The sequence below is a fragment of the Vespula pensylvanica genome, chromosome 2 (genome assembly GCF_014466175.1).
Source record: "Vespula pensylvanica isolate Volc-1 chromosome 2, ASM1446617v1, whole genome shotgun sequence".
NCBI lineage: Eukaryota > Metazoa > Arthropoda > Insecta > Hymenoptera > Vespidae > Vespula > Vespula pensylvanica.
The window spans coordinates 902,194-917,274 of NC_057686.1; the positions used below are offsets into that span (position 1 = coordinate 902,194).

The 15,081-nt window shown below is 34.5% G+C and overlaps 2 protein-coding genes, 1 long non-coding RNA gene and 1 other non-coding gene across 8 annotated transcripts in view; 2 read left to right on the forward strand and 2 right to left on the reverse strand.

Moving 5' to 3' along the window:
• LOC122627058 (putative uncharacterized protein DDB_G0277255) overlaps nt 1-10,042 on the reverse strand; it is a 12,305-nt gene extending 2,263 nt beyond the window's left edge. The window contains exons 1-4 of one of the 5 annotated variants that reach the window (XM_043807819.1): nt 9,887-10,042; nt 5,153-5,644; nt 4,380-4,460; nt 2,045-3,749 (exon numbers count right to left, since the gene is read on the reverse strand). In XM_043807819.1, the coding sequence (XP_043663754.1) occupies nt 2,045-3,749; nt 4,380-4,460; nt 5,153-5,586 (2,220 nt within the window). In that variant the 5' untranslated portion in view covers nt 5,587-5,644; nt 9,887-10,042. Of the gene's footprint in view, nt 1-2,044; nt 3,750-4,379; nt 4,461-5,152; nt 5,645-6,875; nt 7,090-8,927; nt 9,309-9,860 lie in introns of those variants that run through there. The other 4 variants (XM_043807821.1, XM_043807817.1, XM_043807820.1 and 1 more) reach the window with 4 other exon arrangements.
• A 260-nt stretch (nt 10,043-10,302) lies between these two features.
• On the reverse strand, nt 10,303-11,509 carry LOC122627062 (NADH dehydrogenase [ubiquinone] 1 alpha subcomplex assembly factor 3). The gene is made up of 3 exons (XM_043807828.1): nt 11,339-11,509; nt 11,066-11,183; nt 10,303-10,986 (listed from the first exon to the last, which is right to left on the reverse strand). Exons 1-3 carry the CDS (start codon nt 11,389-11,391, stop codon nt 10,585-10,587), a joined length of 573 nt encoding a protein of 190 aa, XP_043663763.1. The 5' UTR covers nt 11,392-11,509; the 3' UTR covers nt 10,303-10,584.
• Nucleotides 11,510-11,938: 429 nt separating this feature from the next.
• LOC122627063 lies at nt 11,939-14,402 on the forward strand. The gene is made up of 8 exons (XR_006326779.1): nt 11,939-12,082; nt 12,404-12,537; nt 12,819-12,907; nt 13,107-13,220; nt 13,445-13,494; nt 13,677-13,727; nt 13,935-14,004; nt 14,208-14,402. It is a non-coding gene; the product is annotated as an uncharacterized LOC122627063 (long non-coding RNA).
• LOC122627422 lies at nt 12,667-12,734 on the forward strand. The gene has a single exon (XR_006326857.1). It is a non-coding gene; the product is annotated as a small nucleolar RNA SNORD31 (small nucleolar RNA).
• Nucleotides 14,403-15,081: the final 679 nt, after the last annotated feature.

Below are 15,081 nucleotides of genomic sequence, written 5' to 3' on the forward strand. Positions count from 1 at the left end.
AGATAATAACGTACTCTCTCTTTACTAAATTGCTTACGAATACTGACATTTTTTGTTACGTCATTTTTCTTTTTTCTTTTTCTTTTCTTTTTTTTTTTTTTTTTTTTTTCCCCTAATCATTGGACATAACGATACGTTCCCTAATACAAAGTTGTGCAACATAAAGGAGCGAAATAAAAAACGATAAGAAATAAAAAAAAAAAAAGAAAACTTTTTTTTTATATATATATATATATATTTATATAAAAAAGAAATAAAAAATTTTAAACGAACAAAGGACAAACTATATATATATATATATATATTCTCTTACCTTAAGATTAACCTCTAGTGGAAATATAATGGCATTTGAAGATATCGTATTACTAACGTTATTCGTTGTCATACGAACATAAGTGTTTGCACGTTTTTGCGTTGCCAAAGGCTCGACGATGCCTAATAAAAATGCATAAACAGAGACTAGTGCTATCAACGTCCAGGCACACCACAAAACCCAACCGATTATTAACAAGCAAGCCAGTTTACGCGAATATAAAGTTACACTTTCGAGAAAAATATATTTTCAATCGCGATATCAAAAAAAAAATATATATATATATATATATACGTATTACCTGATAATGAGAATTTATCAAAAAACGATATATATTTTACGAGTTATCAAAGAAATTCGAAGAATAGGATCTGTATAGATATTTAACGAAGTTAAAGATTATCTTCGAGTCGTTGCGATCGGCGAGAGTTTTCGAGAAGAACATGGTGACCTTCATTTTTAAGAAAGACGTACTCGGACTTATCTCTCTAAGTGGAAAAACTTCAACTGTCTAGTTTTTCGGCTACCTTCCTCGAGATGTCACAAAAAAGAAAAGAAAAAGAAAAAGAAAAAGAAAAGAAAAGAAAAGAAAAGAAAAGAAAAAATCTAACGAAGAGGTCTTTTTTTTCTTATATTATTATTATTTTTTTTTTTTTTCATCGTGATCAAATCAATATTCAAGATCGCGAATGACAATGAAACGGACGATTAAACAAACGCGAATAGCACTTTGAGAATGATACGCGATTGCACGTTTCTACTTGGCAACTCTTTTTTTTTAAAGAGAGAGAGACAGAGAGACAGAGAGACAGAGAGAGAGAAGTAGCAAGGGAGCTCCGATCTATAAATAAAAGTCGGAGGTGCTCACGGTTAGCGGATGAGAGTCTCTAGTTGGTGACTTGGACCCAGTAGTAAACGTGCAAGTTTCGTAACACCTTTGGAACGAGGTAATCAAAGTGAATATACTTTTCGAGCTACGCCCTCTTTCTTCTCGCCATCGAATCTTATTCTTTCTCTCTTTCCCTCGCGATTTAAAAACAACACGTTGAAAATCTTAATGGAGAAGATATAGAATTGAAAAGATATAGAAGGAAGATAAATTGAAGAAATAAAAGCTTATAAAAGGTTTCATCGATTTGTTTTAAACGAACGTGTTACATACTAAAGACTTTAAAGTACATCGCTAATGATCGAAGTTAAGATAGCTGGTTGATATTTGTTAGGTAGCAGCTGGTAGAATAGCAACAACAACAACAACAACAACAACAACGTAACACGGCACACGATGGTGACGCGTGGTGGAGAGGACGGACGACTTGCACAACATAGAACTATCTTACGTAACGATCGAGAGTATCCGTAGTAAGAAATTTGTATCGATAGTTGTATAATATGGTCAATAAAAATATTCTTTACATCCGTTTCCGTTACATCGTTCGAGCCTTGGCAAACGTCGTTCGACGAATTCGCGTATATTTTTATGTAACGTCGTACGATTAATGGTAAGAGTAAGAGAGACGGAAAAAGAATAGACAGAGAAAAAAGAGAGAGAGAGAGAGAGAGAGAGAGAGAGAGAGAGAGAAAGAGAGGAGGAAAAGCAAAACACAAAGGGTTAAGAGGACAATACCAACCGATAATAAAAGGAGGGTTTCAACTTTTCCTCCTTTTTAACAAATCTGATCCATAGAGAAGCGACGTAGATAGCTTTGATATTATCAAAACGACACTCACGAACTGCTCGTTGCCAGCGCGATAGAGACTTTGCTGTCTCGTGTTAGGTGTTGCAGGGGAAGATGTAAGACCACTAGCGGATGCTCCCGTGTTTCCGTCGATTCCAGAGAAATGTCCTTCCTGCCGGCTGGACGTCGAAGGTACGGACGGATCGTCGGAATGGTCATCGGACGTTCTTCCCGATAGACCGTTCTGAAGTACGGTATACAAAGTCCTGACCTCAAAGTCATTTTCCTCGATATCGAATGGATTAACGGGCGAATTGCTTTTGGTACTGAGACCGTCCAATAAGTCGTGATTTCCAGAGGAAAGAGCATTCCGACGATAAGTATCGACCGGCTCGATCGAGGCAACCTCGTTGACCCCACGTATTACCTCGTTATCGTCGATCTCAAAATCGTCCGACTGGAGCGAGGAATTGCGTTGACTACTCTGCTCGTCGTTATCGATCAAATGCTCGGTGGTATTATTTGGATTAGTATTAGCGAGATTAGTTAGCAGGTCAAGATTAACAGGAATCAAACCACCGCCAGCACCACCACCCTCGTTACGCGGTCTAACGGCAGCAACAATGGCGGCAGCTATGGTGGCCGCGACATTACGTTCGGCCGTCGGGGAAACGGAGATACGTTGTTTGTTGCTGACCGAACGACGGGCGCGTTGGTGGTGATGGCGGTTGATACGATTGTTATCCGCGTCGTCATCGTCGCGCCGCGGATCGTCGTTATAATCTAGCTGCTCGTAGACGTAGCCGTCCTCCTCGTTGGAGCCCGAATTGCTGCTAGTATTATTCCTGTTGCTGCTGCCGTCGAGATTGCCGTTGGCGTTATTGTTGTTATTGTCGTTTCGTCGATCGTCGTCCTCGTCGTCGTCGTCGTCGTCGTTTACATTGGAAGGGCCGATGGCCGCGTCAACGTCGTCGTCCTCGTCGTCCTCGTTGTTGTCGTCGTCGTCGTTATCGCGCTCGTTAGTCTCGTCCTCGTCCTCGTCCTCGTCGTTCACGTAATCGTTATCGTCGTTGACGTCGCCATCGTCTTCCTCGTCGTCGTCGTCGTTGTCGTCGTCGTCGTCGTCGTCTTCGTCGATGTCCTCGTCATCGTCCTCGTCAGTCCGATGACCGGCGATCGTTACCTCGACGGACGATGTTGCGCTGTGGGCGCGTGCATGCCCCGTACCGGTGGTGAGCACCGTGCTGCCGGCGGTAAATGGCCTCCCCTTAGACCTCGACCAAAGCCCACCACCTGTGATGGCGGACGACGATGACGACGAGGAAGACGAGGAGAGCGAAGATTCGGGACGTACACTTCCCGTTCGTTTTCCTTCGCGTTCCTCTCCTCCGATCAATTCGTTCAAAGTCGAACCACCTCCTGTCGTTGTTGCCTTCGAATGTTGCTGCTGCTGCTGCTGCTGCTGCTGATGTTGCTTCCAACGATGAGTACCACTCTGAGAAGAATGGCGAACGACGCTAGGTACGTAAACCAATGGCGAACACCTGCCGATGATATCCGTGTTAACGTCTCGACGTAACGCAGACGAATCCAAGGTACGATCCCTCGAGGAAGCGGTAGAAGATGACAAATAGGAAGATGACGTCGACGATGTGTATCGCCCGCTGGAACCGATGCTACTGATGCCGTTTGCCAGAGTACTACAGACGCTTCCACCGATGCCACTTGTATCGCCGCCGTACGAAGACGAGACGGACCTGTAATATTTGTCCGATCTTAATATTACGAACGTACGCGTTCCTTTATTCGCTCGTGGCCTCTGGCCAACGATTGCTTATATGCGAACGAATGTATGTACACATACATACATACATATATATATATATATATATATATTCGTGAATATTCGCACAAAGATAGCATATACCAACGATGTACTCTAACTATCTATTCGTCTATGCGTATGTCCATGTGAAATATTTAATGATATATAGTTGAAAAATGTAGTCACACAAAACTCGTGGCAAAAAGTGATACAAAGTTTCATGCATTTAACCTCTTGCTAACAACTAACGTTCTTTACCTTGAACGTTCGAATTTCTAAAGCAAAGGTGCAAGCGTATGATCGACCATTGATTCGATCGGAATTTCAAGGTCGATCGAGTCGATTCGATCAGTCGCTGATGTCTACGTGAGCTCCACTTTTTCAACAAAAAAAATTACAAAAATATAAAGTAAAATACACAAATAAAATAAAATACAAACGAATAGGTTTACGTCGTGAACGAGTTATTTGAAGTGCGTGTTAGATGAGGTACGAACAAAAATTAAATGGCGATTCTTAAGGTGAACGCTGCTTACTAACACCGCCACGTGCAAACTCTCACCTTGAGGGTGAGCACTGAGGACGGCTGTACTCTGACAAGTAGCTCCTGCGGAGGCTGCTGGTCGTAGCCGATGAGTAGTAACTGCGGGCCGATCGAGTAGAAACGATTTTAACAAGCGCGGTATAACAAGTCGTGTTTCACAAGCGCTTTTGTTTTTTTTTTTCCTTTTTTCCCCTTTTTTTTCCTTTGCATAAGCTTGCCCCCTTTCTCCCGCTCCACCGCCAGTACTAAATTTTTCTATCTTTAGATTCACCGATTAAATCCCGCGAAAAAATCCTCGGGAAAATTTAAAAAAAAAAAAAAAAAGAGAAAAAGATCGTGAGAAGGAAAAATATCGAAAGGAATCGCTGACCGACAAACACTTTTTCTCAACATTGTTAATACCAAACAATGATCCTTCGTCATTCTATTCTAATTAATAGGATGATTTTTCCTTTTCTTATCATCAACGCGTTAGCAACTCATTAGACTTTATTATCGACTACAATGACGATTACGGCTTGGTCGCATTATACTGAGTACGATTATTTCAAAAGATACACTTGCGAAATATATACGATCCTAACAAAACTCGTTCGTTTAATAAAGTGTTTTTCGATCGCGTTAAATCAAAAAGAAAAAGAAAAATAAAATAAAATAAAATAAAAGAAAAGAAAAGATAAAATCAAGCAAATATGTAAATAAATAGAAAAGTACGACGACGCGATTGGATAGAGTCCAACTTTCCTTGGTATCTCTCGACGCCATATTGGAGAACGCAAACGACAGCTTACCTTCCAGTTTGGCAATAAGATCTTCTGCAATCAGAGACGTAGCTGGAACGAAGACTAGGAATCGTCGATGATGGAGACGATGGAAAAATGCTCGAACGGTCTCGAAGCGACGATGGGGTACCTCTTGAGGTGTAATTGTACTTGGACGTTGAACCACTGCTCCCTCCACTACCGGTACTGCTGCTACTAGCACCTCCTCCAACACCACCAACACCAACACCACCACCACCACCACCTCCACTACCACTACCACTACTACCACCACCACCACCACCACCAACACCACCGCCACCACCACCTCCAACACCGGATGTTGTTGTACTCGAAGACGCTGAGCCACTCGAATATCGCCTGCTAGGTGAATGCGGTGCCATTGGGCTGGTACTGTAAGACACGGCTACGGAGCCTGTTTGACCCCCGCGGTGATACGACATTGCACTTTGCTATCTTTGCTTTCTTTTCTTCCTCTTCCCTTCCTTCTTTCTTCGCTCTCTATGATAAAACATATTTTCGTTAAATTAACACTTAACTCCTGGTCCAAGCTAAGGATAACCATAGTCATCCAATATTTGACTGTATACCGTATACTAAATCATCCGATGACTATAGTCATCCAATGTTTTGATATACTATATATCAAACTTATTCAACGTTGAACACTCGCCGCTATATACTGTATTCTAAAGATGACTATAGTCGATAACTGTAGTTGTATACTGTATATTGAATATGATTATAGTCATCCAACATTAAACTGTATATTGTATATTAAAGATGAGTCATTCAACGTTGAACATTCGCTCCATACTGTACATTATAAGTGACTATAATTATCCAACAAAACTCTTTATAAACCAATTATTTCCTTGCTAAAAGTAATTATAGTCGCTCAATAAAATTCTACATGAATCGTGAACTCTAGATAAACGTAGTATATCTCGATTGATATATATCTGCGTGCCATCAACCACAATGCTCTTTTTTTTATCTATCATTTATAATTCCTCCTGAATTGATTTCATATAATTTCGTAAAAGAAATCAATAATTTGTATATACATATATATATATATATATAAAAGATAAGCACAAGTAATATATTATCTGTAAATTCTCTAGCAAGTTAATTTCTAACACGTTTCTAATACGCGACAGTATGTCAACTTTTAAACGAATCCAAACTTAATGTAATTAGAATATGGGATTAAATGAATAAAAAGAGAAATGGGGGGGAGGAAAATCAATGGCGGCTTCGAGTAGAATAATACTATTATGTAAGATGGCGGATTATAATTGGGATTACGTAATCAATTTCCTAAGACCGTCCTCCATACGTTCCACTGTTCTTTGAAAATTTAAACGCAAAATAATAACAAATATATGAATATATAAAGATCCTTCGAAAAAAAAAAAAAAAAAAACAAAGAAACAAAGACAAGCTTATAACGAAAACAAACTAGTAAAAATATTTTTTGACTCCATATTTAACGCTTTAACGTTTAAGGTTCATCCGCATTTGTAATATGCACGATTTACGGTATCGATCCAAGTTACGCGGATGTACGTACACATACGAACGCGTCAAATATATACACACACACACACACACACAACAAAAGTCCAACAAAAGAATCCAATTAATTTTTTTTTTATATACTAACTTAAGAATTAATATATATAAATATATATATATATATATACTAATATATGATATATATACGTAAACAAGAAAAGTTCAGAAAGAAGATCGAACTAATTTCTTTTTTTATGTACCAAACTATGTACGAAAGTTTCTCGAAGAGAAACACGAAATGATTCTGAAACGAAACGTGTCCGTTCGACCGGTTAACTCAGCACCAACTGATATTTACATTCTCATCGTCCAATCGGCACGTCGTGCACGTGGCAATGCGACACACCGGTATGTACGTCGACGTACGGACGTACGACATCGTACGTTGTGTGTGTGTGTATATATATATGTATATATCTATCTATTTATCTATTCTGAACAACGACTTTGACTTTATACCAAGGATTATCGTAGCACTACAGGCTTTTTCATAAATTTTCGTATTTCTATATCAAAATATTTTTGTTATTTTTTAATTTAACACAATGTTTTTATTGAAAACGTTTTGTTATCGTCCACCTTCCTTCAACGTTTCAGAAAAGATAACCTACAAAGTAAACGTTATATTATCAACTTTTTCATAAATTTTATATCTTCCAACTCGAAAATTGTGCATTATCTTTTTAATCACGCAACATTTTTATTCGACAAGTGTTCTTACAACTTTGAACCGTTTGAGAAAAAATAACCTATAAAACGAATCCACTCGAATATTACGATGTTACAAACTCTTTCATATATTTTATAACTGTCAATTCGAAGATCGTACTTTTGTTTTTCTTTTTTTCTTTCTTTCTTCTTTTTTTTTTTAATTACTAACAACTAACAAGCATTTCATTCGACAACGTTTTCTTCCTATTTTATGAACTTTTTTAACGTTAGAGAAAAGATAACCTATAAAACGTATTCACGTCAAAATTGCATCTATAATAACAATAACAACAACAACAACAACAATAATAATAATAATAATAATATTATAATTTAAAATTCGAACTTTTCAATTGATTTTTAATTTACACGATACTATTATTACTCAACAAGTTTTCTTTCAGTCGTTCGTATAAAACGTAACCGTTCGAGAAAAGTTAACCTATAAAACCGTTCGGAATCTAGTCGAATATACAACACGGGATATAAATGAGATTACGAGGGTACATCAAAAGCAAACCTTTAATAGCAAGCTTCCATATCATTTCTATCACGCAGTCGTACCGTTCGCATAGAGCAAATGTAATCGATCTTTACTTCTACCTCTTACGATATGTGCCTAACCAACTCCTACCTCCTCTTAAACCTATTATTATTCGAAACACGAAATGCGTATCACTCGAGAAAGAAAGAGAAAGAAAGAGAGAGAAAGAAAGAGAGAGAAAGAAAGAGAGAGAGAGAGAGAGAGAGAGAGAGAGAGAGAGAGAGAGAGAGAGAAAGAAAGAATTACTAAAATGTGAAATCGTCGAAAGAAAGAAGAAAATTATTTTCATCGAAAATTCCAAATAAAAATATATCATATGTTACGATTGAAAACAACACAAAAAAAACCCACACACACACACACGCACACACACATACGAAAGATCGACAAAAATATAATACGAAAATTTCAAAAGATATTAAACGAAGATAGTAGATGATGGCGTTTTCAGTGAAACACGCATATATATATAATAACACACACACACCACACGCGCGCACACATTACTCGCGAGATATTTTGTTTTATTTATTTTGTTTTTTGTTTTTAACGTATTAATTTGAAACACACGTTCGTTGTTTTTCGTCCTTTTCATTGAATGTCCTTCGTGACGAACGTACGTATAAGTTTGAAAATCGACCAATTTAATATAACCATGGTCTTTCGGAATTTCAAGAGAAAAGAAGAAGACACTATTTCCCTCTCTCTCTCTCTCTCTCTCTCTCTCTCTCGGTCGTAATCGGTGTCGCCCCAAGTCCACACGACACACAACGCAACGTTGACGACGATAGAGATGCACCATTTGACGAATAGTTTTTTTTTTCTTTCTTTCTTTCTTTCTTTCTTTCTCTCTCTCTCGTTTTTTTTTCTTTTCTTTTCTTTTCCTTCTCTACCAGAAAAAAAAATTCTTCTCCATATAACGCGAGCAGAGATAATGAAAATACTCACGGATCTAGTAGGAACGTTGCGAACGTCCGTTCTAACCAGAAGAAAATCTTTTTCGATCGACGCTTCGCCACACTCGTTTTATACTTCAAATATAGTATCGACCAAGAACGACTTCCATTTTCCTTTCTTTTCTTTTCTTTTATTTTCTTTCGTTCGTTCGTTCGTTCGTTCGTACGTCTCTCTCTCTCTCTCTCTCTCTCTCTTTCTTTTTTTCTTTCTTTCTACCGTCTAAATCTCGCTCCTACGAAACCGTTCTCCTACGATACGTTACGAAGTTCTCTCTTAAAAAAAACCGAAAGCACTCGAGACGCGGCGACGCGTCACGACGTCGCCTATGCCCTGTCGCAAACGAGACAGAGACAGAGACAGAGACAGAGAGAGAGAGAGAGAGAGAGAGAGAGAGAGAGAGAGAGACAGAGAGAGAGAGAGAGAGACAGAAAGAGAGATAGAAAGAGACAGAGAAAGAGAGGTGGAAGTGAAAAGAGGAAGAGAACGTGTGACGTCATCATCGTCTCGACAAATCTCGAGCAGACTCCTCCAGAAAAAGGATCTTCTCGTCCTAATATTTTCATTTAGATTTAATTTCGTAATAAAAATGAAATCCTATTCTTTTCTTTTTTTTTTCTCTTTTTCTATCTTGCGTGCTTGCTTTCTTTCTTTCTTTCTTTCTTTCTTTTTTTTTTTTTTTTAAATTCTTTTCTCTTATTCCTTTTTCTTTTTCTTTTTCTTTTTCTTTTTCTTTCCCCTTAGTTTCTTTCCTCCCCATCAATCACCGAAATATATAATAATCGAGATTTTCTATCGATATCTAACGCTCTCGTCACACTCACCTACTAAATACACTTTTTATTATTACGAAGCAAAAATGTTACCTCTACCATGTTGACTACTATTCATATTAAACCGTTTATGTGTTTCGAACGCTCGAATTACCTTTCTTTTTTTTTCTCAATATGTACCTTTTCGTGATCGGACGAAAGTTTAAGACATTACCGGAACGACCACGACTGGCATTCCGAGTTTTCGTTTAAGTGCGACGCCTCCTCGACTTTTAAGGTTCGCCGATTTCCGCGTTGACAGCCATATCTCTTTCTACGTTCATGAAATTTATCGAGATATATAGAATCGACTATTCCTTATCGCATTCTTCTAGCTCCTTTTCCCAACGCCATCTGCTATATCTTTCCGGTACTACCTCACATCAGGTGGCGATTTGAAATCTTGGAAAACTTTGTTCCATCTTTCGTATAATAATATTTCACTAATCTCGGATTTTATATTATTATTTTATTGTTATTATTGTTGTTGTTGTTGTTGTTGTTGTTGTTGTTGTCGTTATTATTGTTGTTACGGGTAATTATTGCATTATATTCTCTTTTGTAAACATTTTAATTAATTTACTATCTTGTCTCGTATATATTTTCATTTACATGTTTCTGTTACAATAAGATCTTTTTCTACGATAAGACAAGTTTCTTCTCTTTTTCATTTTATAGAGACAATTGTTGTTTTCTATATAACGTCATTTAATGCACATATCATTTGTAACAAAAAGTATCTCACGACTAAACTTGTGAATATACCGTACATTCATACTTCTTCGCTTAACTTAATGACTCTAAAATAACATCAACTGTAACTTATAATTTTATATCGTTCAATCGCTTTCCGATTGCGTTACTGGATTCTTTTTCTTAGATATTTTTGTATTTAACGAAGAAAATAAAGGATTCCTTTTAGGTGGAATCAAAGCTGCAGCAACATATCTATTTTCTAAGTTAACAAAGTTGAATATGCTACACGCTTGATCTACTGGCAAAATTTCACTGTTTATACCCAAATCTTTTATGGTTTTTTTAAGATTGGCGATAAATTCATACTCGTAATCTTCCTCTAATCCAATTATTAATAAATCTAATTTTGGTTCTAATACGCTAAACAATACGAGAGAATCTTTGTTTATATCCTTTGCAGATGCGATATTCCAATATAATAACGATTTGGAAAATAAAACCATAGGTCCGACCATTTTGATACCATTGTTTAAGGTGAATCCTGCCTATTTAAAGAAAAAAAAAAAAAACACACATCTTTTATATCATATATAAAATATAATAATTGAAAATTAATGAACATACTTGATTATAACTGGTTATTAACAGTAAAGAGGTTTCATTCTTATTGAGTATCGTCACTGTTGTTTTCCCTGGCCCATCGTAAGCTTCTCTTCTTACATTTTGCGAAACATGTAAACTTCTATGAAAAAATAACAAGAAAACGTTTTCATGATTACATATTACATAAAGTATTTCAGATTTATCAAATTTATTATATATAATCAATTATTATCAAAATTATTATACATTTTCTTTCATATTTCATTCTTTTTTTCTAATTATTCTATTACCGACCTTAAATTGTGAAGCATTTTGGAATTAAAAAGTCTATGGAATGCAAACCTCATTTCAATTAAGTAAGAAATAAAATAATTTATTAAATAATAAATATTTATACGATCTTCGGAGGTTATAAAAAAGATCTAGATTTGGATCACCGCCTCTTAAAATTCATATATGAATGCATATATATATATATGTGTGTGTTGTGTATGTGTATACAAATGGAGTCAATGTTACCACTCTATGCTACAGTTTTTTATTCTAGGGATTATATAAAAATAACTATACAAAATTAGATATACCGTGAAGTATCATTTTTAAATTTTATGATCAAGTGATAAATAATAGATTAAAAGATTCTTTCATTTGCATTTTGTTTTGTAATAAAAAAAGAATTTTTAACAAAACACTACTGCCATCTATGGTGACATATGCAACATATAACTACTACTCTTAATTTGGAAATAATAAAAGTAAATATCATATAATATAATTTATTTAATTTAATATTGAACGAAATAAAAATATGTGCGAAAAAATAGATCAAATAAAAGATATAAAATATATTTGTATCGAATATAAATTGTTTAAGAAAGTTAGCCAATGAGAGTGAAATATCGGGGAAACGATACTTCCGGTTAATTCAACGTTCCTCTTTAGCTTGTTCCATTCTCATCCATTTCGCTTGTAGCTGGTCACCGAGTAGGAACTCTGAAGAATTTTCTACGTTTCTACGTTCCAAGTTCGTATCCATTGGTAAGAACATTTTCGATTTAAGAATCTAGCTTCATCCACGTGTATTATTTGATGCATTATTTATAAAATAGTACGTTCTTATAAAATAGCTTTCTTACATGAAATTTATTGATATATTTTTATCTCACAACATTTTAAATATTTTTGCACGATATATCCGGGTTAATTTCAATGATGATGAAGACATTTTTAGTCTCGTTCGTATGATTACTTCTTGATTATAATCTTCATATGCTGCTGATTTATCAATTGAATATTAATGTTTCCGCATCAAGAATAGGATTTCTTTTTTTGCGAATTAGTTTTTCCATTTCGTTCTAGCAACCGCATATAAGCTGAACGTTTCCTTCTTCGCACCTTATAATGGCGATTAATAAAGCTTCAGCTTCATGGCTAGCATCCATGCTGGATAGCGTTCACTGCAAAAATTTGTTCTTATCCACGTTAAAATTGTAGTGAGTATTAGTTTGTTTTTTTTTTTTTTTGGTTTCCTTCATTTTAGTCCCATTTCGATGCAACTGCGTTTTAATTCTTTGAAAACATGTACGTTATACGTTTCTATCATCTCGAATTAATTATATGGTAAAAAGAGTGATGAAAATTTACTGCCCCAGTCTGAATACCATGACAGAGTAGTTTTTACTGATATTGAAAAAAAAAAAAAAGCTACATTTTGTCTACGTTTACGTTAATTGTTATGGTTACTAACAAATTTTTGTATATATTTTATTTATAGGTAAATGTCGTCGATAATAAATTTCTCGACAGAAATGAGTCTCCTAAAGATGGCAAGTTCGCAAACTGCGACTGCGTGGAAAACGTTAGGTAAATATTCTAATGTATCTTTGTATAACTTGTAACGATTACAAAATAATATTTTACATGATGATATTAACGACGCCCCAGTCAAACGGATTTTTTGTGAAGAACGTATCATAACTGATTTTTGTATAAATGAAATTATATACGTGTAAACTATAAAGCTATATGTATATATTCGAATGTAAATATTTTTTATTCACAGCAAATAACTTTGAAAATGATTGACCAGTTAATTGCGTTACGTCGAATCGATTATTACTATGCGAAGGACGATCCGCCATCTACAACAATCTGTAAGAACTATAACGATGTTTGTGTAAGTAATAAATTATGTGGTATTTTAATATATTGCACGTAGTGTTTATTTGTTATATTTCTATATAATATTATATTAAATGATGATTAATTAAGTTATCCCTGTCTTACGTTAGTAAATGGTGATTAGCGATGTTCTGATATCGATTTTCAATTTAGAGATTTAAATGTGAAAGTATTTTTTTTTTTTTTTTTGAAGTGTAACAAAGAAAATTTTTATTACAGATCGAAGAAAAACTTCCAAGTATAATAAACTAGAAATGTTTACGCGCAGTGTAAGTAAAAATTATATTCGTATATGCGTTATTCGCTTAATTATCATGATGAATTTGTATACAAGCATATGGCTGAAATTTTTGAAGTAAAATTATTATCTGATATACAAACTATTAAATGTGTGATATACAATTATTTGAATATATTGCGAATACATCGTTTATTTTCTTTTTTATTACAGACAAATTGAAGTCGAATCGCTGATAACGTTCCTACAAAATTTTTAATTCGGGTTAGTATATAATATCCAACATGAGAATGATTATATTGTCGCTTATAAATTTATTAGAGTACTATGATGTTAAGCATACGTATACGCTATAATGACAATCCATGACTTACAACTTGCCCTCACTGAGTTAATTTTAATTATTATCAAAGAATGTCTTGTATTTCTATATAAAATTTCGAATCAAATTTTTTTTTTTTTTCTTTTCAGTAACGATTCAAAGAAAAACCAGACAAAAGTTTCAACGCAAAACCATTTTCAACAAAAGAATACATATCTTGTGAGTAAATTAACAATAATAAAAAATTATAATTCATTGAATTGTTAATATTATGCATGATGTGCAATATACGCTATGATACCTAATGATAAACATTATTATCCTGAAATGAAAAATAATCTACTAGATAAATCTGTGTTGTCTCTCTTTTATTTTGTTCATATTTCTTTTTTTTTTTTTTTTCTTTTCATTCCTGCCTATAGAAAGCAGTCGTCTGGACCTTACGAGGAACAGCCCATGATCTAGAAAAAGCTCTACGTGGATTGTATTCACAAAAAGTGTGTGATATCAATCAACTTTGGATGCAAAACTGAAGTAATGATTATTATAAAAATATAATATATACTTTATTGTATGTGCAGAAATTCTAATAAAAATAAAATATACAAATCTAAAAACGTTACATTAAATCAATCGTGCCATCATCGCTATACCTTTTGTATTTTTGTAATTCATGCTATATGGTATACGACGATATAAGCATGTATATATGTATGTTCTCTTATATTCACGTAAAAAAAAGAATATTGTAAAATGAAATTACTCAATTGTGAACATATCTATTTAATATCGAATTATTTGTACCTTCTAATTAATTAGAAGTTATCGAAGAACTATTAGCAGAATGTACGAGATTTGCATGCGAAATAACAATTTTTCAATCAATGAATTTTATATAATACTTGCACATATTGTATACCTTAGAAATTGTTAAGACTATATATCCGTATTTCTATGCATTAAACACCAAATCATCACATATGTTTTATGCATAGTTTTAGGATGGTCGTATTGCGTTTTATCAATATATGGTACACAAACTATAGTTTCCAAAATTTTTTTATAACACATAACCAATATAATAATATTTACAAATAATAAATATTCGTTTGCTTTGGAAGTAAATCATAAAAAAAATAATATTACTATCTTTAAATTTAATAACAATTATATAGAAGTTCCAAGTATAGTTTGCGCACCACTGACTGTTATTTATATATATATATATATATATATATATTACTAAATTAAAGCAAGTCTATGTTAACTCTCTCTATCTGTTTTTCTTTTTTTTGT

What these genes read in the sequence shown, in the direction of transcription:
- LOC122627062 (XM_043807828.1), bottom strand. Translation starts at nt 11,391, where the DNA reads ATGAGGTTTGCATTCCATAGACTTTTTAATTCCAAAATGCTTCACAAT. An exon ending in AAAATGCTTCACAATTTAAG is followed by an intron (nt 11,184 to 11,338) that starts GTCGGTAATAGA and finishes ATTTTTTCATAG; the next exon opens with AAGTTTACATGTTTCGCAAA. An exon ending in TAATAACCAGTTATAATCAA is followed by an intron (nt 10,987 to 11,065) that starts GTATGTTCATTA and finishes TTCTTTAAATAG; the next exon opens with GCAGGATTCACCTTAAACAA.